General features: G+C 48.7%; 1 protein-coding gene across 1 annotated transcript in view; it reads right to left on the reverse strand.

The window, feature by feature from the left end:
* The window catches only part of PALMD (palmdelphin), a 44,201-nt gene extending 22,694 nt beyond the window's left edge, over positions 1-21,507 (reverse strand). Inside the window, exons 1-2 of the mRNA XM_054564983.1 lie at positions 21,076-21,507; positions 1,138-1,218 (exon numbers count right to left, since the gene is read on the reverse strand). Of these exons, the coding sequence (XP_054420958.1) occupies positions 1,138-1,218; positions 21,076-21,120 (126 nt within the window). The 5' untranslated portion in view covers positions 21,121-21,507. The remainder of the gene's footprint in view (positions 1-1,137; positions 1,219-21,075) is intronic.
* Between the last annotated feature and the right edge of the window lie 314 nt (positions 21,508-21,821).

Genomic DNA, 21,821 nt, shown 5'->3' on the forward strand with positions numbered 1-21,821 from the left:
TTACTTTTATTTGATGGACTAGGACGATAGCTAACACCCAGTAAAGAGGACAGATAGTTCCTGTCGAAGGGGGTTACAGCCCCTGCCAGCCCCCTGGGCGGGGAGCTTTGACTTCAGTTGAGTGGCATGGAAATAACTTGGTAAAATTTGTTGTTATTTTGTTGCTTTTCTCAGGAGCACACACTGCATTTCTTGTCCATGTCTACGACTCGTGTAAATTCAGTGTGACATTGTGAAGACAGTTGGCCTCCTGTGCTTTGAGAGGATGTGTCAGACCCTGGAAATGTCAGTTTGCACAGGAGCAAAGATACAAACAGAACCAGAAAACAAGCTAACTGGTCCCTTAGGTTTCTGTTCAGAGGAGGTTCCGGGATCCATTGGAAAGATGGTTTAGCTGAACTCAGCCAGCTTCGCCCCAGTTTGTGGGCCGTACGCGTGTACGGCGTGGCTTCATTGAGGGTTCCTTACATCCGTGGATAGAAGACCTGCCACGCAAGCGATGTCCCGCTGTGGCCCATTCACACGGAGGCTGTTAGTCATGTGGCTGCATCCGGTGACTGAGCCGCGTAAGAAAGTGTGGAAGCTCCATCAATGTGCTTTCATTGTAACACGACCACACCCGTGGGAGATGGGAAGCCCGATTTTAAAATGGAGCTTTATTTTTGGTTATGATCTCATGTCTGTCAAAACGAAATAAAACAACACCCCAAAACATCGGCTCCACAGTGCCGAGCTTTTAAACACCAGCCTCTTGGGCCGGGCCAGACAGCGTCTGTTCTGCGTCCCTTGGGGAAAGGATGGCCTTTCATTGATTTTAAAAGGCACTTCCTAGCTGGATCTGCCCCCTGGCATGTCAGGCAAGGCTGTTCTGGGCCAAACTGTCAAGGCTGAATTCTCAAGTTCATCCAAGAAAATGAGGAAATCCAGTAATAAGGGATAACAAGTTGTAAGTATTTTCAATTCTCTACATGTTTGCCCAAAGGTATTCCTGTCCTACGTGACTATCACCAGCCTGTTGGCCTCCCTTGTGGCAGTTGGGGTGTTAGTAGGACTATGTCTGAGTTTCCTGGTGGAATTTGCGCGACATCAGGCTGTCTGCGCACGGAATCGTTGACATGAAATGGAACATGTGCTTACCTTCAAATGCTGGTGCTTCAGTTTTTCTTCCTCTACTTTCAGCCGCTTCTGTGAGATTTCTTCCTGTATTTTTCTTTTATCCTGAAATGAAAAAGTTCCGGCATAGTCATTGTTTTTTTCAATTTGCTTAAAAACGTTTCCTTGGCATTGCTGTCATTAGCGAGAGGCTGACCAGCGACAGGCTCTTGGCATTGGTACGAAGCCGCTTTGGAAACTCCTATTTCAAAGCAAAGGAGAGCAGAGCGAGCCATTCAAAGCATTTTGCTGATGGAGAATGATACGGTGCTTTTTCAAAGAGAACTTAAAAATACTTTAGGGCCTGTCCTTTCTTTTTCCTCTTTCCTCTCTCTCCCGTTGGCCTAGCAAGATGGAAATACGGAGTACAGGTGGGTGGCTGGAGGACAGTCACAGGGGGCCTCAGCCGGGGGAGCCCGGCTGCTGGGATTGGGGCGCCGGTCTCAGGAGGGGTGGGGCCGGGCGGGTGCCCGGGGTGCCGCGGCGGGGCCGCTGTGGGAGGTGTGTGAACGGCCACGACGCTGTGCGCCTGAAACGAACGCGGGATGGTGTTGGGTGTGAACTGTACTTGAAACAAATTAAAAACATAGATACTCGCGAAAGGAAATAAATGGAGCCACGAGTGGCACGCTGGGAAGAGTGAATTGGAGGAGGGAGCTTCAGACGAGGCCTGAGGAAAACTTGGAGGAGAGAGACTGCGCCCGGCATGAGGCGAAGTGTTGTAAAAAGGCCTGTTTACGTGGGAAAACTGGGCCGACCCCGGGAGCTAGAACGGGGGGCTCGTATCTCCTTGGGTGACCTGCTGTGGGAACGCAGAGCCAAGGGGGTTGGGGGACACCTATCGACACCGAGAGGGCTTCTCCCCGCGTTTCACACACACCGTGGAGAGAGACGGCGTTTTTCGCCGGGTTTGAGTTGCAGTGCCTCCCTGAACCCGGCCAGCATGGCCCTTAACGCGCACGGGTTGCACTTTTTGGAAAAAATCGCACGTGTACTAGACAGCCTGGGTTCACTTTCTGCCTTCACCAATGACCAGTTTTGTGTCCTTGGATGAAATTCTTAATTTCTCTGTGCCTTAGTCACCTCATCTGTAAAACGTGGGTAATAAAACTACCTACCCCAAGAGGTGAGCAGTAAGGAGCTAATACATGCGAAAGTTCCTAGCACAGCGCTCATACACAGTGCTCTATAAGTATTTGTTTAATAAAATTAACTAAATAAACCCGTAACTCGTTAATCACACAGAAAGCAGCACTCTAATTCTCGTAATGCTTCCACGGGTCTGAAATGTTTTAGAGACTCCCTCTCTGGAATAGCTCGAGACAGTTTGCAAGCTGTGCAAAAAGACCTCACTTCCTTTTTTTTTTTTTTTTTTTTTAACCAGATGTGACATTACCCTCCCTCTTATTTATAAGAGTTGGTTTTAAATCTGCTTTCAAAATTAGGAACTCCCAAAGTATAAAAGTTTGTTGCCAATGAAGACATCTAAAAGAATTTGAAGCAGGCGCGGAGGGTAATTTAGAAGGAAGAGTTCCAAAAATACTTGGCAGCGTTACTGAAGTACGCGCATGGCTTCCTGATGTGATTCCTTTGAAGATAAAAGCTCTTCTTTGATGTGCAAGTTCAGGTACATTTGTTGAAGGAAAACAACACATTGCTCTCCAACTTCATGTCATGTTTGTCTTCTTGTGGAAGAAGAATATAGGACTTCATCAGTGGTATTTTTTTAAAATTCCATAAGCAGCTCTTTTGGGGAAAAAAATTAGCTAGGCAACAAGCATGGGTCAGTTAGTTCTTTGCCTTGGATAAAATCTGCTCATTAGAAATAACAACTCTGAAAACTCTTGAGTCAGTTTTCCACTTGAACTAGAGGCTGTTATTGAGCAAATATTCGTAATATTTTAAATTTGCTGTGCCAGACATTTTGGTGAGTTTTTATAGGCACTGTTTCACTTAATAGTCATAATTACAAAGAGACGTTGTAATAGTTTTTATCTCGCAGGAGAGGAAAAGCAAGTTTAAGGAGTAAAATAACTATTCCAATCTCTCACAACAAATAAATGGCAGAACCAGGATTTTTGGGGTTTTTTTTTTGCCTATCTAGAGATTTTATTGTAAGTTAGGAGTTTAGACTTAGTATTTGTTTCTCCTTTAGAAACTAAGTTTAAGTGGTGATTACTACATTAACACACAAAATCCTGTTTAATAAATTAACTAAACTGTAATAACTGTTTTTACTTGTTTATATTGGATTTTAATTGATTAATTTTTTCACAAGAACAAAAGCTTCCAAATCCTTTTATTAAGAAGGCAAAATAATAAGGAAATCAAAACCCACCAAAAATTGGGACTCCCCCCCAAAGTAAACAATAGGCTACTATCTCTCAAGAATATTTAGAAAAAAAGGAAGCTAAATAACATATTAGAAATAGAATCCAGAATATATCAGAAGAAATATATACTTTGTCCAAATGTAAGATTTTTTTCAGTACTGCCAGGATGGTTCAGTATTAGGAATGACAGAGTTATGATTAACATACTTCATCCTCTTGGCAAATTTAAAGGGAAAACTCATATTTTCATTCCAATAGATTCCTAAAAGACATTTGTCAAAATTCATCTTTTGTTTAAAAAAAAACCCAACTTTCTTTTTAATCAAACAGAAATGAAAGAAGAATTCCCTAACTTGATAAAGTATATTAATCTCTGCTCGGAAGTAAATAGTATGCCTAGTGTGGAAAGGGTGTCGACTAACTCCACTATTATTAGCATTTTAAATATTAAACTGAATTAAATTCCAGTAGTAGCTAATAAAGTTGGATGAAAAAGATTAAAAAAATTAGAGAAACAATTAATGGAGTCCCATATTAATTTACAGAGCTCAATATAGAACTCACAACTAGAAGATAAAAGGGAAGAAAGAGCCCTATTCACAGTGGAAACTAAAAAACTGAAATACCTTGGAGTGAACTTAACATAAAATATCAACAAGAAAACTGTGAAACATTCCTAAGGGGCACAATAAACTTGAACGAATACAATTCATACCATGTTACTGAATAGGGTGACATCATAAACACCTCTGCAATGTCACTTCCCCTTGTCATTTTCCACGAATTGTTTATTCTCTGTAAATTTTATGTGATCCCAGTAAATACACCGATGGTTCTGCTGTGGTGGGCTGTCCTGTGGTAGGACGTTTAGCAGCGTCCCTGGCCTCTCCCCCTGGACGCGGCAGTACCCCAAATGGGGACAGTCCCGAATATCTCGTCATCCTTTACGTTCATTGCAGACTCAGTCTCGGCTGAGCACCACTGATATAGGCCAGTCACCACCACCCACGAACTAATGAAATCCATTAGGTCTTGGCGCATGAGAAGGAGAAACAGACGTCTTCAATAGCTGTGAAAACGGGTTATAACTAATCAACGTGCCGAGTTGCCAGGGATGCACGCCGGTGATGGACGCATGCAGGCCTGCGGCGTACCAGCAGAAGGCGGGCTTGCCAGAGGGTCGCAAGCCTCCAACCAGAACGGCGCCTGCTGGGCGGTGTTACAGACGGGACGTGGGAGATTCTGTAGCCGCTGGGAAAAGGCGCCTTGTAAGAAATCCACGCCCAGTGGCCTTGGACCATTCGACCTAATGCTCCTGCCCCCTCAGGAAATATGTTGGGTATCGATGGAGTCATTCCAGCATGAAAACTGTCTTAAGAAGAAAATTATGCCACAGGAATATTTGTTTTCAAAGTCATATACTACCTGGGGATCATTCCTTAAATAAGGGGATTATTCCTTAAATAAGGAATGAGCAAAAAAAAAAAAAAAAGGAAGAAAGAAACATCATCAGTGGGTGGAGTGTTCAGTATCTCGTTCCCCAGTGCCCAGCAGCTGGCCACGCCCCTGTGTCCCAAGACCGTGAGCCTGTCCCTGACCTCAGAAACCTGGTGTTCCCTCCTTAGCGTTCATGTAGCGTCCTCGCCATTCAGCTGCCCCCTCTCGGATCCGGACGGAATCCGTTGTCCACCCATGGGTTGGATTTATGGCCGTCTCCCATCCCGGCCCCGGGGTGGGCTCCGGAGGGAAACTTTCACAGGAAGAGACTGATTTGCATCACTTGGAAGCAACCTCGGAGCCGAAGCACTAGAATGGGGGCCCCAGAGCCTTCGGGCGCTTTGTTTTTTGAACTTGGATGTTTTCAACTAGGGTGGAAAACACGATCTACCTATGAATGGATGAAGGTTGAAAATTATGTGACGGTCCACGTTAAATCAACGTTGTCGGTGCTAACATGTAAAATCTGGAATGAATCGCCAGACTTTCGTAAGAGCAAAATTGCAACCGGTGGCATCCGCAACTGCTCCAAAAGAATGAGACACGAATCCCCTTTAATAGTGAAAGTAAATCCATTGTTTTTCCTTAAAAGAACATTCAAGTGTATTATGTTCATATTCACAATAATGAAAGAGAGTGGCCTTCTGTCAATTTCCTCTACTTCCCAGAACCTGGTAGAAATGGCTATATTTGCTCCCTTTAAATGTCAAGGACTGAGGTCAAGGCCTCGGAGGCCCCGACGCCAGAGCCCAGGGCCTGGGCCCGCAGAGGGAAGTTGCGGGCTCCCCAGCCACGCAGAGCTCCCTGTGCACGCCAGACGGTGGCCCGGCAGGTGCAGGACCCCGCGCACGGAGGTTCCCTCGCAGCCAGCCCCCCACGCGCCGTCCTTGCGCTCGGATGCTAACCATCAGCCAAGCTCTACCCCTTACGAATCTTCGAGTGCCTGGGAACCAAATCGCCCCTGGACACCCTTGACCCCGCCGCACCGCAACCACGGGCAGCTACCCGGGCAGGTACCGAAGCACAGCCCATGCCTCGCTGCGGGCCTCCGCCGAGGCACGCCGGCTCCCATGGTCCAGGCTCACCGGTGGGGCAGGGAACAGGGCCGAGCGCCCTGCGCCCACCCAAGCACCCCATCCCCCACAGGGCTGGATTTTCCTGGCAATCAGAAGAGGGTTGTGAAGCGGGGGCTTTGGAATGTCCGCCGCCCGGGCATGACAGAGCCCGGTGACCGTCGGAATTGCTTCCCCTGGGCACAGAGGGAGCTTCTGCACGTGTCCGCCCACCCACGAGCGCCCGGACCCCTGTGCCAAGGAGACCGCACTGAAGGCTCTCAGACAATGTGAGAAAGGAAAAACGGGGTTTGCTGGGCCGCCCTGGTGGGGACCCCCCGCACCCGGAGAAGGAGGGCGAGCCCGGAGCGCGGGCACCTTCTAGCCAGCAGGGTGGAAGGGAGCAGGCTTCTCCCTTCTGCCCCTCGGGCAGCGGTGTTATGGGGAAGACACGCCGCCACCCTCTCTGCTGCCCACCCTGATGCAAGGCCACCCCCAGCCCAGGCCACACGGCCACAGCCTCAACCGGAGAGCTGGGAGCCTGAGGTCACCCCGGGTGTCCTAGCAGTCAAGGCCCGGCCGCCACCGCCTCCTGAGACTCAAACCCGCAGCTCTCTGGCCCTGGCGAACCCTGCTCCTGCCCTGCAGTGGTCCCAGACACAGCCCGGCCACCCCCGCGCCCCCAGAGCCCCTCTCGGTAGCCGGGGGCGCGGCCAGGGAGAGCCACTGCTGCCGTCAAACCTGTCGCCCGCGCACCCCCTGTTCCGCCTTTTCCCAGGAACACGCTCCTCGGGGCGGCGTGTCTCCCGTTTGTCCAGTTTGGATACTTAAAAGTTTGTACTTATGTTAAGTAATAGTTAGAGGCATCGCTATTGGCATGGAGACTGTCATAGTCTTTCTTTAGCGATAGACGTGATAGGGCCCCAGTCGCTGCACCTTGGCACTGCTGACATCGGGGCGCGCTCTTTCTGTCGCCTGTCAGCCGCTGCCCTCTGCGCTGTAGGATGGTCGCAGAAGCCCTGGCCTCTGACCTCCAGAGGCCAGCGGCTCGCCCACGTTGTGAAATAACGCTGTTGCGTAATGTTAGGGTGGGGGAGTGGGGGAGGGGCGTGCGTGTGTGCGCGCGTGTGTGCGTAAAAATCACACTGGTGGAGAATCTCGGAGGGACAGCGACCTCTACTGGCAGGAAGAGTCAAGCTTGAGCTCCCAAAACGTGTAATTTAGTTAGTTAATTAGAATCATACCTGGATGTATCGGGATGACCTTGGTTAATAAAATCACACAGGTGCAGGTGTACCGCTGTGTAACACATCATCTGTGTATTGTGCCGTGTGTCCACCGCCCCAGACAAGTCTCCTCCTGTCGCCGCTTACCCCCTTTTTCTCTCTCCTCTGCCCACGCCCGACCCTGTCCCTCTGGTCACCGCCGCGCTGTCGTCTATACGCTTTTTTCTGAACCCTTCACCTTTTCCACCCAGTCCCACAAGCCCCCTCCCGAACCGCCGGTCACCTCTCTGTGTCTAGGGCTCTGTCTCTGTTCTGCTTGTTAGTCTATTTCGTTCACTGGAGGCCACACGGAAGTGCGATCTTTGGGCACTTGTCGTTCCCTGCCTGGGTCCTCGCCCCCGCGTAGTGGCCTCCAGATCCATCCGCGCCGTCGCAGAGGGGGCAAGGCCCTTCCTTTCCACGGCCGGGTTCTGTTCCGCTGTGGAAATGCGCCGCAGCCGTTCCACCCACTCACCCACGGACGGCGCCGGGGCTGCGTCCAGCCCTTGGCGATTGTAAATAACGCTGCAGCGAACGGAGCGGTGCACGTGTTCTTTTACATTAGGGGGTTTTGGGTTTCTTGGAATATAGTCCCAGAAGCGGAGTCTCTGGGCCATCAGGCAGTTCCTTTTCTCGTTTCCTGAGACAACCCCACACTGCTTTCCCCGGGGGCTGCGCCAGCCTGCTCTGCCGCCCACAGGGCACGAGGGCTCCCCGTTCTCCACGTCCTCTCAGCGCTCGTTGTTTGTGGGTTTATTGATCCCAGCCATTCTGACGGCTGTGAGGTGATATCTCATTGTGGTTTTAATTTGCATTCATCTGATACTTAGTGATATCGGACTATACTACAAAGTCACAGTGATCAAAAGAGCCTGGTACTGGCATAAGAACAGGCATGGACATCGATGGAACAGAACAGAGAACCCAGAAATAAACCCACAGCTTTATGGTCAATTGCTATTTGACAAAGGAGGAAAGAACATACAGTGGGGTGAAGACAGTCTCTTCAATAAACAGTGTTGGGCAAATTGGACAGGTATGTGCAAAAAAAATGAGACTAGGGCACCTCCTACATAAGAATAAACTCCAAATGGAAAAAAAGACTTCAATGTAAGACTTGAAACCATAAAAATCATAGAAGAAAATGTAGGCAGTAAAATCTCAAACATTTCTTGTAGTAATATATTTTTTTCCCGACAGACTGCCTTGGGCAAGAGAAGCCAAAGAAAAACTAGTGGTGTTATACCACACTAAAAAGTTTTTCCACAACAAAGGAAACCATCAACAAAATGAGAAGGCAACCCACTGAATGGGAGAACATAGTTGCCAAAGATACATCTGATAAGGGGTTAATATCCAAAGTTTATAAAGAGCTTAGATAACTCAGCACCAACCCCCCCCCCCCCAACAATCCAGTTAAAAATTGGACACAGGGCCTGGACAGGCCCTTCTCAGAGAGGACACACGGAGGGCCAGATGTTGTGTGGGTACCTCTCCCTGGTTCTGGTGCTCTTGGCTGGGGGTCCCAGCATGGGGCTGAGACCCCACACTTCTCAGGGGGAACCCCTGCAGCTAAGATATCCCTTGTGAATCTCAGCCCCCACCCGTGGGAGATTCACAGCCCTCTTCACGCCTCCACCCTTTCTTGCAGTCTCGGTGTGGCTTGCTCTGTAAGTCCTTGGTTATAAGACTCCTGTTTAGCGAGTCTTCAGGTTGTTCTTCAGGTTGACTGTTCTGTATCTCAGCTGTAATTCCGTCAGTCCTGGGGGGTGGGGGTGGGGAGTGTCCGTGGACCTAGGGTCTGAACCAGCCGCTGTGAATGCAGCCTCTCCCCTCTAAGCGAATTCACAACACCATTTTCTGGAGTGGGATATTAGTCCGGCTCCTTCAGAGCTTCCTGGTCTTCCCCTGCAGCCAGCAGCCGCGGCGGGCCTCCCGGGAGCCGGGAGCATGTTTTAGCTCCCTGCTTGCTGGCGTGGAGCAGCGGAGAGTCCCCCGAGAAGGGCGCGTTCATCTGTGTGACAGGGACTACCGGGCCCCGTGATGCCTCCCCGCCCCATCCAGAGCCCTCGGGGGCTGGCTTCATCTCGGGACTCGGGACAAGGTGAGGGTTGCTGTGGCTGGAGGCAGGGTGTCTCCACTGTCTGGGCAACAGCGGGCCCGCAGAAGGGTTGCTAAGGAACACCAATGTTTGTCCTTCCGTGGTAATGTGATACCTTGCTTGGATCCGCCCAGGTAGTGAAGAAGGCGACATTATGATGTTAGAGATGTGGTTCTACTTTAAGAGAGGAATGCTTTTTCCTCATAAGATATTCATCAACAGCATGTTATCCTTCTGCCAAGTTTCATAGCAATGTAAGCCTTATTGAAAAATAATGTGGCAAAATAAACTGTAAGTCAACCGTAAGTTGTGTGTCTAGCTCTACGGCGGCTATGCCCAAAGTTATCATCGCCGGCTAATTCCTTCTCAAATCCTCCTGAAGCAAATGGATGTGCAATATGCCATCAGCTTCCCAACAGTTCCCCAGGAGCCCGAGCAACCCTAGACACCTGTCGTGACCTGGCACATCATGTGCTTAATAATGTTAACCATTACAAATACCTCGTATTTCTGTTTACTTCCTACGTGCTCACCTAACGAAGACTTTTTGTTCAGAGAACAGTTGTCTAGATTGTTCACTGTCTGGCTTAGACTATGTTAGCAGCTGATGCTCTCAAATTCCCATCCTGTAAAAGGCCATCTCTTACTTATTCTGAAGATTAATTTATTTACCTTGTACAACTACAAAACCAGTGTGACCATCAATGATCCAATGATAGTAATTCAATCACACACTTGATTAAAGTAAGCACAATACTTAGAAATGTGAGCATTCTAGAGATGTTATTGATGTTGATGTAGCCAATATTGTAAGATGCCTGAATCTGTCAGGAAGGCAAGATTGATCCAGAGTTATTTAACTATTAGTTTATCCAAGATTTAGGTCCTTATATGCAAATGCTATGTTCAAGGTGACGTTAGGAGTTCTGCAATGTTTACAAGTTATTTAAAAGCAGACACTTTGGCCAAGGAGCTTACGTTCTCATGAAGAAAAAAAATCATTTGTACGAGTAACAACAGCCTAAAAAAACGAAGTGGTAACTCTCATTCCTAAGGCCCAGGCAGGGCGCTGGGAGAGCCGAGGGCTTGCTTCCAGCTGCTGTGGTTGGGGGAGGCTTTGAGGTAGCCCCTGAGAGCGGCATGCTGGGTGGTTGCTGCCGAGCTGGGGATGGGGAAGAAAGGGCGTGGAAGTCCAGGGCTCAACATGGGCAAAGGTCTGGAAGCAGAAAAGCGGGACATGATTTGGAAGAGCGAGTCTGGAATCCCAGTTGCCATTCAGGGAGCCATGGGAAATGAACTTAGAATGACAGGATCGGGCCAGATCCCTGAGAGGGAAAGCTGAGTGATAAGGCAGGGGGTTTGGGGTTTATTGAGGCATCGACGTAGAGAGGAAGGGAAGAACTCAGAGGGAGAGGAATGACCAAGGTAAGACCGCGTTTCACGAAGTTTAAGGTCCCTCACTGTGTAGTAGATACCGAAGGACGAGGACGCAAGGGGGTAGTCAGCCAGCCCCCAGCTCACACATGAGGCCAGAGTCACTGGAACAAGAGGCAACAGAGGGTGTGGATGGCAGAGACCCCAGGGAGGTAAATTGGCAGGACCTGCAACTGTTGACAAACAGATACAGGAGAGAAAGCGGTCTAGTGGGTGTCCGAGAGCAGAATCACTGATGGAAACAGGAACTTTGGAGAAGGAAGAAGCTTGGGAGGGGCTGGCAGGTTCCCACCAAGCAGGAGGTGTCTTGGGGATGCTCAGGTGGAGCGATCTGGTAGGCGGCTGGGACGCTGGGTGGACAGACATCAGACGCGGGCGTCCTAGAAGGGGTCGCTGAGGCAGGAGCTGGTCAGAGCATGACAGGGGACATTTTTAGGAAAAGAAAAGGAGAGTGAAAGGCAAATCCTTCATGAAGCACCCCCATTTAAGGGTACAGGGAAAAAGGAACCCACATGGAAGCTTGTGTGGCCGTCAATAAGATATTATTTCAAATAGCTTTTGGTCGAATTGGGCCAATTCAATTAGTCAGATGGTTTCAGACTCATTCTGCTAGCAGTTGATATCTTATAACTTTATAACTAGCCTTCCTGACATTTTTATTGTTCAAGGTCTGGAAAGAACCAAACTGGATGCTGCTTATTTGAATTCAAATGCTACCCCCAATGCAGCTTCCTGGTGTTGTGCAAAGAATGGTAACCTTGAACGACAGGAATGGGCTAATACAATATTCCTAGGAAAGCCCAGGGCCTTGTTAGAGGTTGACTAGGTTTCAACAAAGGTAGATTTTGAACATTATTGGAAAAGGTCTTTAAGAAAACTCCTTGAAAAAAGGGCAGACATTGTGAGAGGGAAGATGTAGATCGTGCCGCGTTGGCCATTTAAAAATGGAAATGCGGATACACAATCACAAATAACCTCAGAGAAGAAGAGAGAACAACTCCGAACAAGACCAAACCACATCGTGTGCTATCACTGACTGGGAGGGCCCCAGTGAGCTCACCAAACCAAGAATGCAGATAAGCAGGTGGCACCCACTTGTAACCAGGTAAATATGGCGGACGTCCAGGGAGCCGGGAAGATGTGCAGCACGTGGCACACGGAGAGACCCCCCCCCTCAAAGAGTACGTATGTGTCCCAAAACATGTGTGATTAGGTTTTTGTCGAGGACAAAAAGATAAAGGCGTTAATTAGACCACTACTGAGGCACAGAGTGTAATGCTAATATGACAGATAATTTGAACCATTCTATTTTCTTCCATGTTTTTGATTAAGGAGGATAACCTTGATGCTGGAGAGGTCAGGAGAAACATGCTCTCAGGGGGCACACAGCGCCCGAGGAAACAGAGCTCCCCAAGCAGCTGCTCAGACTCGGATGGGACTCTGGCGATTGGCAGACACGACAGAAAGACACTGTCAACTGGTCTTGGAAACATGGGTGCAGTAAAGAGGCAGCAGGAGACTGAAAGCAGCAAATTCTTTGAGGCAGAAAAAAAGGCGAATTGTGAATATTTAAAGGATATCCTGGTTAATCCCTGGCAAAGCGGGAGGATGAATTATTAAACACTGCTGTATTTAGACAAGGGGAGTCTAAGAGACAGCATTCAATTGCTAAAAAGAAAACATTTTAAACCAACGTTCGTTCTTTTGCTGAATTTTTCAAGATCTGCAGAGGAAGGTTATGATGGTCGTATCAATAGCTAACATTCATCAAGACCTTTGTATGTGTTAGGGACTACTGAAAGCACCTAAATTGTCAATTTATTTAACCATCCCCAAATCTCCATGAAGTAGGCATCATGTTTATCCTCATTATTTAAGTAAGGAACTGTTTTTAATACCTTTTATCATCTGAAATACAGTCATTGTTCACTCATTTTTTCTTCCAGTTTTTTGAATATTAAAATGACCCTTTAATCCAGCTGAATTTACTTTGATTTATGGTAAATGCTGAGGATCAGATCTAATTTTGTTTCCAAATTTTTAACTATTCTGAACTTTTACTGAAGAATTCTTTCCTATTGATTTGGGTTTTTTATTTACTAATTTTATCATTGAGTAACTTTTATAATTTACTAATTTTTATGTACATTATGGTCTGGTTCCAGGTTATCTGTATAGCTTAATCATTGATTTTGGCAGTAATACTACCTAGTTTAGATAATGCACCAATGAGGTAAATTAACATTTTATTGGGTGAGTTTTCCTTTATTGTTCTTATCTAAAATGTCTTGATTAGTAGCAGTAGTTTATTTTTCCATTTGGACTTTGGAATAATTTTGTTGAATTCCAAAAGAAACTAAATTAAGAACTCAGCCATTGTCTTATCCCTCCTCATTCCCGCCCCCCCAAAACCAAAAAACCAACTAACCAACCAACGATATAAACAAACAAAAACTTAAACACCTTGATGGAATTTAAAAAGTCACCCCTATTAGTAATTACATTATCCAGAGACAACTAATACTGTTATCCTGCATATGATTGATATCTGCGTGATATATTATATAGTGCATATAAAACTGGAATTTTTTCAAGTTTAGTAGTCTGGCCTTTTTCTTTTAATATATCATAAGCATAATGTATACCATGTCATTAAATAGTCTTCTACATTATTTTTTACTGGATGCCTTTATTCCGTACACATGTATATGCACTACATTTATTCAGCTAACTCCTCTTTTCAGACATTGAGTTTGCTTCCACTTCGGAACCCATTTTTGTGTGCCTCTGATTTCTCCTTGGTGTAAGTTCCTTGCTAAAGAGATTCCAGGTCAGAGGATAAAACAGTTTCTGCGGGTCTTTTTTAATACCAGTTGCCAAATTGTCCTGTTTTCGCAATTTCATGCTGCTAGCAGCAGTGAATGAGAAAGCTTCCTTAGATATTTTGATTGGCACTGCATTCAACTTAAAATAAATTTGGGAACATGATGGGTTTTTTTGGTATTCAAACTCAAGGAATACTTTAACTCAAGGAATGCAGTGCCTCTTCAAACATACATTGCTTAGTTAAGTTTTATTATATAAATCCTGTACATTTGATTAGTATGGCTGGGTTCCTTTTAGGTTCTACCCATTTTTTATTTTGTAGCTATTAGGAATGGGATATTTTCACATTACATTTTATGAGTCATTATTGATTTTCAGGAAGCTGGTGATTTTTGTATACACATTGTGTATCTGACTAGTTTACGACACTTTCAAGTTAATTTTGATCTTTAGAGACGCTTAAGAATTTATTAGCTTTCCTGAGTCTTACGGTTGGTTCAGTGTTGGAATCGGTGTGAAACTTAATTGTCTATACCTCCAACAGTGGTGCTTTTTCTACCGCACCTTAGTGCTTCCCAAATATGTCGGTGGAAATACAGTCCCCAAACACGGGACGTCATAGCGGTAGAGGCTCCGTACTGGCCAGAGTGTTTTGTTCGATGCCCAGCACTGGATTTTAAGAGTGATGCGGACATTTTGGCAAGTGTCTAGAATGAGCCTATGATTTGAGAAATGATAAAAATCAGAAAATGAAGCCGTATGGCTCCGTAGCTAAAGTCATGATGTTTGGGTGGAAGTTAAAGGAAAACAGGTTCTGGCACATGACGTCAACACCCCACACAGAGCGATGTTCTCAGATGGAATCAGGTGTTTTGGGACATCTGACCCGCCTGACACTGGATGTGTTTAAGGAGAAGCTGGGTGAGCATCTCTGAGCAAGATGTAATTTCCTCCGCTCCTTTATTTCTGAGTGTAAGAAAGCTTTGCAAGACCCTCATTCTTGAGTTAGCCAAGTAGATTGAATGTGGTTATCACTACTAATGGAGTGAGTTAAAAAGGCATGCATTTTCAATGCCTCATTTTATTCAGTAATTTCAGTCTTTCCCAACCTTACAAAAGATTTGAACAGGTCTCTAAATAGAATCCAGTTTGTGCTCCACGCTCTCATTCCTTTGTCAATGCTGTCTTGTTTGTTCTAATGAATAGTGACAACCAAACCAAACAAGGATAAACAACAAACACAAAACAAGACCCTGAATAATCAAGAAGGGATGGTAACTGGGCTGCATCTTCAGTGGGGACAAAATCCGTTGGCAGGCCAGGTAACCATGAGCTCTTCGGCTAAGACACCCTGGCCGGAGGTGAGGGGTTGTGTGACGGAGCGGGGGTGGGGAGAAGCCGGAGGCCAGGGGACGCTCTGCAATGTGGCTTTCATTCTGTCCCAATCCTGTTACGGCAATAAGGAAGCTTCTAAAACGGTGTCGCGTTCTCTCCTTCCCTGTTGCTCCGCCTGGCTGATGCAGGGAGGGGAGAGGAGGCTGCTGGGGGGTAGGACTGGTTTGGGTTACATTAAGTCACCCAGAACCTCTTAGCTTCTTCTCTTTGCTCCACTTCGGACTCTGTTCGTAAGAGTGGACACCGGAAGTCTGAGGACGCGTTCTGGCAGGGAGGCGACGTCGGTGGTGAGGTCGTTCATTAGAACTGATTGAGACGTTGTGGCTGAGGACCTGACACTCAGAAGAACAGATTCAAGTCCTTAGTTTTGCTTGGCCTTAGGTTTTCTGCCTAGAAAATGGGAATGGTGGCTTTTACGTTTGAGAACACCCAGAGGACCGGTTATCCAAATGTGCTCACATGGGAGTTTTCATCTTTTAAAGCCTAAATCCTATGTATGAATAGGTGCTGTTATTATTATTTTTAATCTGAGAATTCTTTTGCTCACGGGGTGTCCTTTAGAGCCTAGATTGGTTAGCACGCGCTGATTTTGAAGGGGCTGATTTTTAACATGTGCGTTACCTTACATCACTCGCCAACATGGTCCCACATTGAAAACTTGGTGCTCAACCCAGGACCCGGTTCCGATTTGCATCCAGAGCTTCCGAGGGTGACCTGGTTCTATCTTACGTGGCTCCACGTCACTGGGGCCTTACGTACAGACTGTAAGTGTGGCGCTCGCCCAGGCTGCCCCTCGGATGTCCGAGGCGAGTGTCCCCCGTGCCTCCCAGGCCCCTGGTGAGCAGCTGCAGGCAGCACATCGTCCCAAGGTGACCCCATGGCCACTTAGATAAAGGAGAACGTTCCTATTAACATTTAAATACTTTATTTTATTAAACTAGTCTTAACTAGAATCAAACTATCCTTAGTTTATTGTGGGAGCCGCTCTGTCCGTTGAGGCTGGAGACGGGGTGTGTGAGCCCCGGGCCAGGCTGCACGTGCTTGGGTGCTCACGAGACTCAGGCGCTTGGGCCCACGTGTTTCCCACGCCAGGTTTCTACAGAGGCGGCTCTTCCTCTGACCACCAGTGGCGTTCAGAAAGTTCACGGGGACCCTTGTGGGTGCAGGGCTTGGCAGAGCAGCATTATCACCATGCAGCACACTGGAAAAACCTTGCCCTGTTATCAAACAGCGGTTTCCTTAATCAGCTCTCACCATTATTTTGCCTCCTTACGTGGCCTGCTCCGTGGGTGGGCTATTATGCTTGGCAACGGTGCGGCCGAGCGCATTTGTTGGAAGAAACCTTTCCTCCTCTGGAGGAAACATGTCATCCCAGGACAGCACGGTGGAAAATTGGGCGGAGGCATTATTGTTCGAACATCCTGGCCCAGGACTTCTCTATTCGGAAGACTCCTCCCGGCCCTGGTGCCATCTTTGCGTGAGGCTCTGGAGACGTTTGTGACAGACTGGGAGTCCTTCCTGTAACTGTCTTAACCACGAGGTGTGCTGGACCGGAGGTGCGTGATGCTGCTGCTCGGAGACGTCCATACAGCACGCAGGGGGGCCATGGCCCAAACACACACCAATGTCCACCTCTACTCAGGAGCCAGGCGGCCTTGCTCCTGTTTTTGCTCTCGCGTTTGTACAGGTGGAGCGAAGAGGGGAACACGTAAAGTGGCCGGCCTGGGAAAGGCAAGTGGGCCAGATCCCCGGGCCTGGGACCCGTGATGTCCTACAAGGCTCCGTGCTCAGAAGGGCCCGGGGCACTTAGTTTAATGCTCTGCTGCCCCCATCTTGAAATTCTGAATGAGTTTTGAACGAGGCTCCTCCTCTAGTTTCCTGTGTCCCCACGAGTTGGATTGTGGGTCCTGCTTTGAGGTCACCCCCTGTCTTACGAACTGCGAGAAGATCCCAGGTGGGGATACACCAGACGTGAGGCGAGAGCTGGAGTGACCAGTGACGAGGCCCCCCCGGGCTAAAGAAATACCTCAGACCTGCGTGTGTTGATGTTATTGTTTTAACATTGGTCTTTGTACTGGGTAGGTTTCTGTTTTATGTAACAACTTTCTGCCCCCTAAGCGCCTATGTTCACAAGCCTAGAAAAAAATTCTCTATTCGTTGGGAGAGGAAAGAAGCAGGGACCGGGGCCGGGAAATGTGAGCTCCTTCTCACTTCGCGTCACGCGCGGCTTTGGCCGGCAAATCTGGCTCCGTTCTCAAATTCCAGCGTCAGCCCTTTCTTTCTGTGGCTGCCTTCCAATGGCGTCGCTCCTAGGCAGGTGCTCGTTCTTGTGATTGTTGTGATTGTTGCGATTGCCTGAGTTTTGCCAGGGCTCACCTCCTCCCCGTCCACGCTCAGTGTCACCCTTTCTCTGAGGCGCATCCTGGCCACGCCGCTGTAGGTGACACGCCCCTCCTGTCCTTGCCGACACTCACGAGTCCCCTGATTCCTCTTCTTCTCATGTAAACACATAAGGCTGGGACGTCGCAGCTGCCCAATACCCAATAATTGAATAAAGGGATGAGAGAATGACTTGATAACACACATCCTACCAGTTAAAGCTAAGCCTTGATGAGAATTAAAATGCCGGCTAGATTCTTACCCCTCTCCCCCCAGCTGATCTGTTCTCTGAGAATCAATCCAAGGGCTCAGACTTCTTCTGATCTTAGCCCCTCAAACATACCAGTTTTGAGAGGCGAGCCAGTTTAAGATCCAGGGGTTTCCTGGTTCGAGTCTTCCTCTGTTATTGAGTAACAGGATTTTCTAACACAGGAGGAATGGGGATAAGTTCCTTGCATGGGAGGATGTCGAAGGGCCTATGGGAAATGACTCATCTTTATGGGACCTTTTATTTCTCAGGGGAATTCACCTGGGCCTTTTCCCTGTTCTTTGGTGGGGGCCGCATGTGATTCCACAGAGGAGTCTACCCCCAACTCTGCGGGTCCTTCAGCGCACTGCTCCCGAGGGCACCGGGCACGTTGGTTCATCGGTTCCACTATTATTAAAAGTCAATTTCAGAGTACTGGGCTCCGTCTGTAGCTCTCCTTTTGTACAAAAATCAGCTATTTGTTCAACTATGTACTGATTTGAAAAGAGCCTCAAGAGACTTTCTAATCAAAGTACTATTTCACCAGTTTGAAGCAGTAGTAGCTGGAAACTGGACTCTTAGGCTGAGACACCCCTCGGCCATTCATTCAGCAGGAGAAGCCTGGGTCACGGGGAAGGCAATAAAGGAGGAACGCGAGGGTGAGTGCGCAGAATAGGACCTGTATTCGCAGGCCCACGCTGACATACTTCCTTCTGAGCGGTCGTGTCTGTGGGCTTTCCTGACTTTCTCTCCATCCTCTTTGAGAAGACGTCTGACTAATCTACAATTCAATTTACCATCCCAGTAATTTGGTTTTCGGGTCGAGAGTCTAAGCGACCCATTCTACCTACTTACTGTGTTTAATCCTTTTTTTTTCCCCTTAAAAAAAAAAAAAAAAAAGAAGACAGCTCCTTGGTTCTGTCAAGTTGCAGGCGCATACATTTGTTTTTCCAGTTCCTTGCAGTGGAAATAATGACTGTTTGGAGACTCCAAACCAGGTGGAATAAATTCAACGGTAGAGATTATTTTGTTTCACAGCCAGGAATTGGAAGAATAAATTTTAATATAAAAATCAAATAGATGCTAGAGTGTAAAAAAGGTTTTGTTTTGTTTTGTTTTGTTTTCCCCTTTCTAATGAAGTGACATCCAGGAGTTGCTGTGTGTGGAAACACGGAGCAATTATCTGATGGCTCTGTTTGTGAAGCATGTACACAAAAATTGTTTTCGTGTAGGGAAATAGGAGGAAAAGAGTTAAAATGAGAAGATCGTCCCTGGGTCAGAGATTCTGAGGAGTTTGAGTATTTCCCCAAGTGCAATACCCTCGCAAGCCGGATACTGTGCGTGCGTGTGTCCGGGGGCAGGCGAACAGCTGAGGCGCTTCCTGGGTAAGCAGGGGCAGGGAGCTGGCCTTGTCAGGGTGTCCGGGAGGGAGGCGGGGGCATGTGTTGTCTCCATGGATACAGCACTGCTCCAGTTTTCCTCTAGGTGGTGACAAATGGGACTGGACTTAGCCTGGGGACTGGACTAAGGTAGTGGAAATTTGTTCCCATAAACTTTTCCCCATTTTTTCCTTATGACCTTTCTGCAAACATATTACTTCCAAGACAGTATTACTTTATGGTCTTACTGTGGAGGTTTGCTTAATTCTTCCTAATGGGATAGGCTGAGGCGAATGGAAGAGTCCCAAGAGTCATATTTTAAAACATCATCCCCCAAAGCACACGCCAGTGCTCTCTGGCCTGCTCGTAAGGCACGAGGAGGCTCATTCTATCGCCACCTGCACTGGGCGCCCTCAGTAACGGTGCCCTGCGCCCCAGGTGCCTGCAGGTCGGCTTGCCTTGACCTGCAAGCCGCTTCAGTAGGAGGTGCACGGGGCGCTGGCGGGAGCCAGGGCTTCAGCGAGGGCAGCCCCAATTTACAAAAACAAAAGCCAGACGGGCAACAGGGAGCTCCGCACGTGTTTCGTGGGGCACACCATTTAATTTAGGTGACGCGGAGGCAGAAGCTCGGAGAGAGCGGAACCCGTCTCACACGGTCGCATACAGTGACCTTTAGACAACAGCTGTGACGCTCAAGGCCAGTGCCAAAACCAACAGAGCAGGGCCGAGTCCCTGTCCCCCCACGCGGGACAGCCGAACCCGCGGCCGAATTTCACAGCAGAAAAGAGTGAAGCAACCCCAGCGGCAGCCCAGACCGAAGTTCTCCCGGCAGGATAAGGGAACGGTGCTGGTTAGAAGCGAGGCATTTCACAAGCATTGTCTTACGGAAAAGTGCCAACCTTAGTCTTCTGGTGCCTCACAATTGGCTGGGAAAATATTTCGATGTACTGAGTCCTTTCTGGGTGGAACTGAGACATTGTATCCATTTAATAAAAATCCTGGATCGGGACTAGCAGTATTGCTTATGCCATGGGAGTCTGAAGAGCAAAGAAACATGTCCCCCTGCGGACCCCGATTTAGCACCAGTTTTTAAAAAGTACTCATTTCTTTCTGGCAGCTAATTTCGGTGACAGAAAGCGCTGTGAAATCGGGATGTTGACTTCCAAAGTTTCTCCTCTTAAAAAAAAAATGACCTCAGAAGTTGTAGCGAGTGATAAATGATTGTGCCCCAGACTTCAGGTTACTGCCAAGGAGAGGATTTAATGAAATTAAGTTCAAAAAGCTGGGTCATTTAAGGAAAGTAATTCATTTCTTGCCTTGACTCTTTCCCAGAACAAACATAAAAAATGCATTATTTGCCTTCCCGGTATTAACGGAATATTTTCCAAATCCGCCGGATCGCGCGCCCTGCATTCCCGCAGCCGCGTCTCACTCGGCTGGTGGGTTTGCTGGAAGCTGATACCTGAGAACGCAGCTGATACGTGCTTTTGCTCACTTTCCTCTTCTTTAATGCTTAGCTGCGGTACAAGATTTATTTTCATTTTGGTAGGCTTTCTGGAACCTACCACCACACTACCAATAAAAAGTTTCAAGTTTATTTCTTGTCTCTCTCCCTTTTAAAAGATTTTCACTTTTGGGTGTATTGCTTTAAAAAGTTCCCAAGTTTGGGGACTTTTGATCCAAGGTCCGTGAAATATAACTTTAAGGGAAAACTGCGTTTCTAAGGTACATAGAAGGTCAACCAAAGCGCCTTACAAGCGTCTGAGGGCTGTTGAAAGCGTAGGCAACAGCTTGTGCAGAAATCAAGACCCTTTACTCTGCGCTCCGGTTCGCAAGCCCAGGGGGCGGGGGGCGAGAACCAGGGTAGCCAGGGCGAGGGGAGCGGCCCGGACGCGTCCCCGGGGGATGACAGCTCCGCGCGCCCACCCTCGCCGGGCTGGGCGGCGGGGCCAGCGGCAGCGCGGCCGCCGGCGCGGAGCCGCAAGTCCGCGAGTCCCCGCTGTGCGCGCACTTACTGTGATGGCCTGGAGTCTCTCCTTGAGCAGCTCGGCCTCCTCCATTGCAGCGGGCAGGCGCAGGCGGCCGGGGAGGGCAGTCCGAGCGAGCGACCGTACAGCGGGGACCGCGGCGGCGAGAGGAGCGGGGCGACGCCGAGGCAGGAGCAGGGCTCTCGTTGCCCCGCGGCCGGGAGGAGCCGCCGCCGCCGCCGCCGCCGCCGCGCCTGCGAGCAGATGCGCAGAGCAGGGCGCGCGGGGCGGCCACGCCGGGCTGCTGGCACCAGCTGACTGACAAGTTTCAACGGCAGCGCACCAGCCCTTTTCCCCCGGGAGCCGCCAGCCCTTTGTTGTAATGTGCACAGTGAGCGAAGCACATTGCTTATTAACTGTTCGCTGCCCAGTTCATTGTGTCCCAGGGTGGCTCAGGGAGCCCGGCGCTGGGGGCTTCCCCCGCCCCTGCCGTGGGGTCTGCGCGTGTTTGCACGCAGTTCACCTGCCTCTGCTCCTCCAGGCTCCGCAGAGACACGATCTCCCCTGGCCCCGGCCCTTGTGCCCCTTCCCCTGATGGGCTGTAGACACTAACGCCGCGCCTCAGTGTTTCTTTAGAACTTACTGCAGGGGGCGGGGTGGGGGGGGGGCGCTGGCCGCGAGCTCCCCTCCCGCCGCCGCCGCCGCCGCCGCCGCCGCGTGTTTCAAACTTGGGCATCTTTGCGTCGTCATGGGGAGACCCAAGGCGCTAACGTGACTCGGTCAGGGGCTTGGCC

The sequence above is a fragment of the Pteronotus mesoamericanus genome, unplaced genomic scaffold, assembly GCF_021234165.1.
Source record: "Pteronotus mesoamericanus isolate MK-2021 breed Mesoamerican mustached bat unplaced genomic scaffold, CSHL_Meso_final scaffold_99, whole genome shotgun sequence".
NCBI lineage: Eukaryota > Metazoa > Chordata > Mammalia > Chiroptera > Mormoopidae > Pteronotus > Pteronotus mesoamericanus.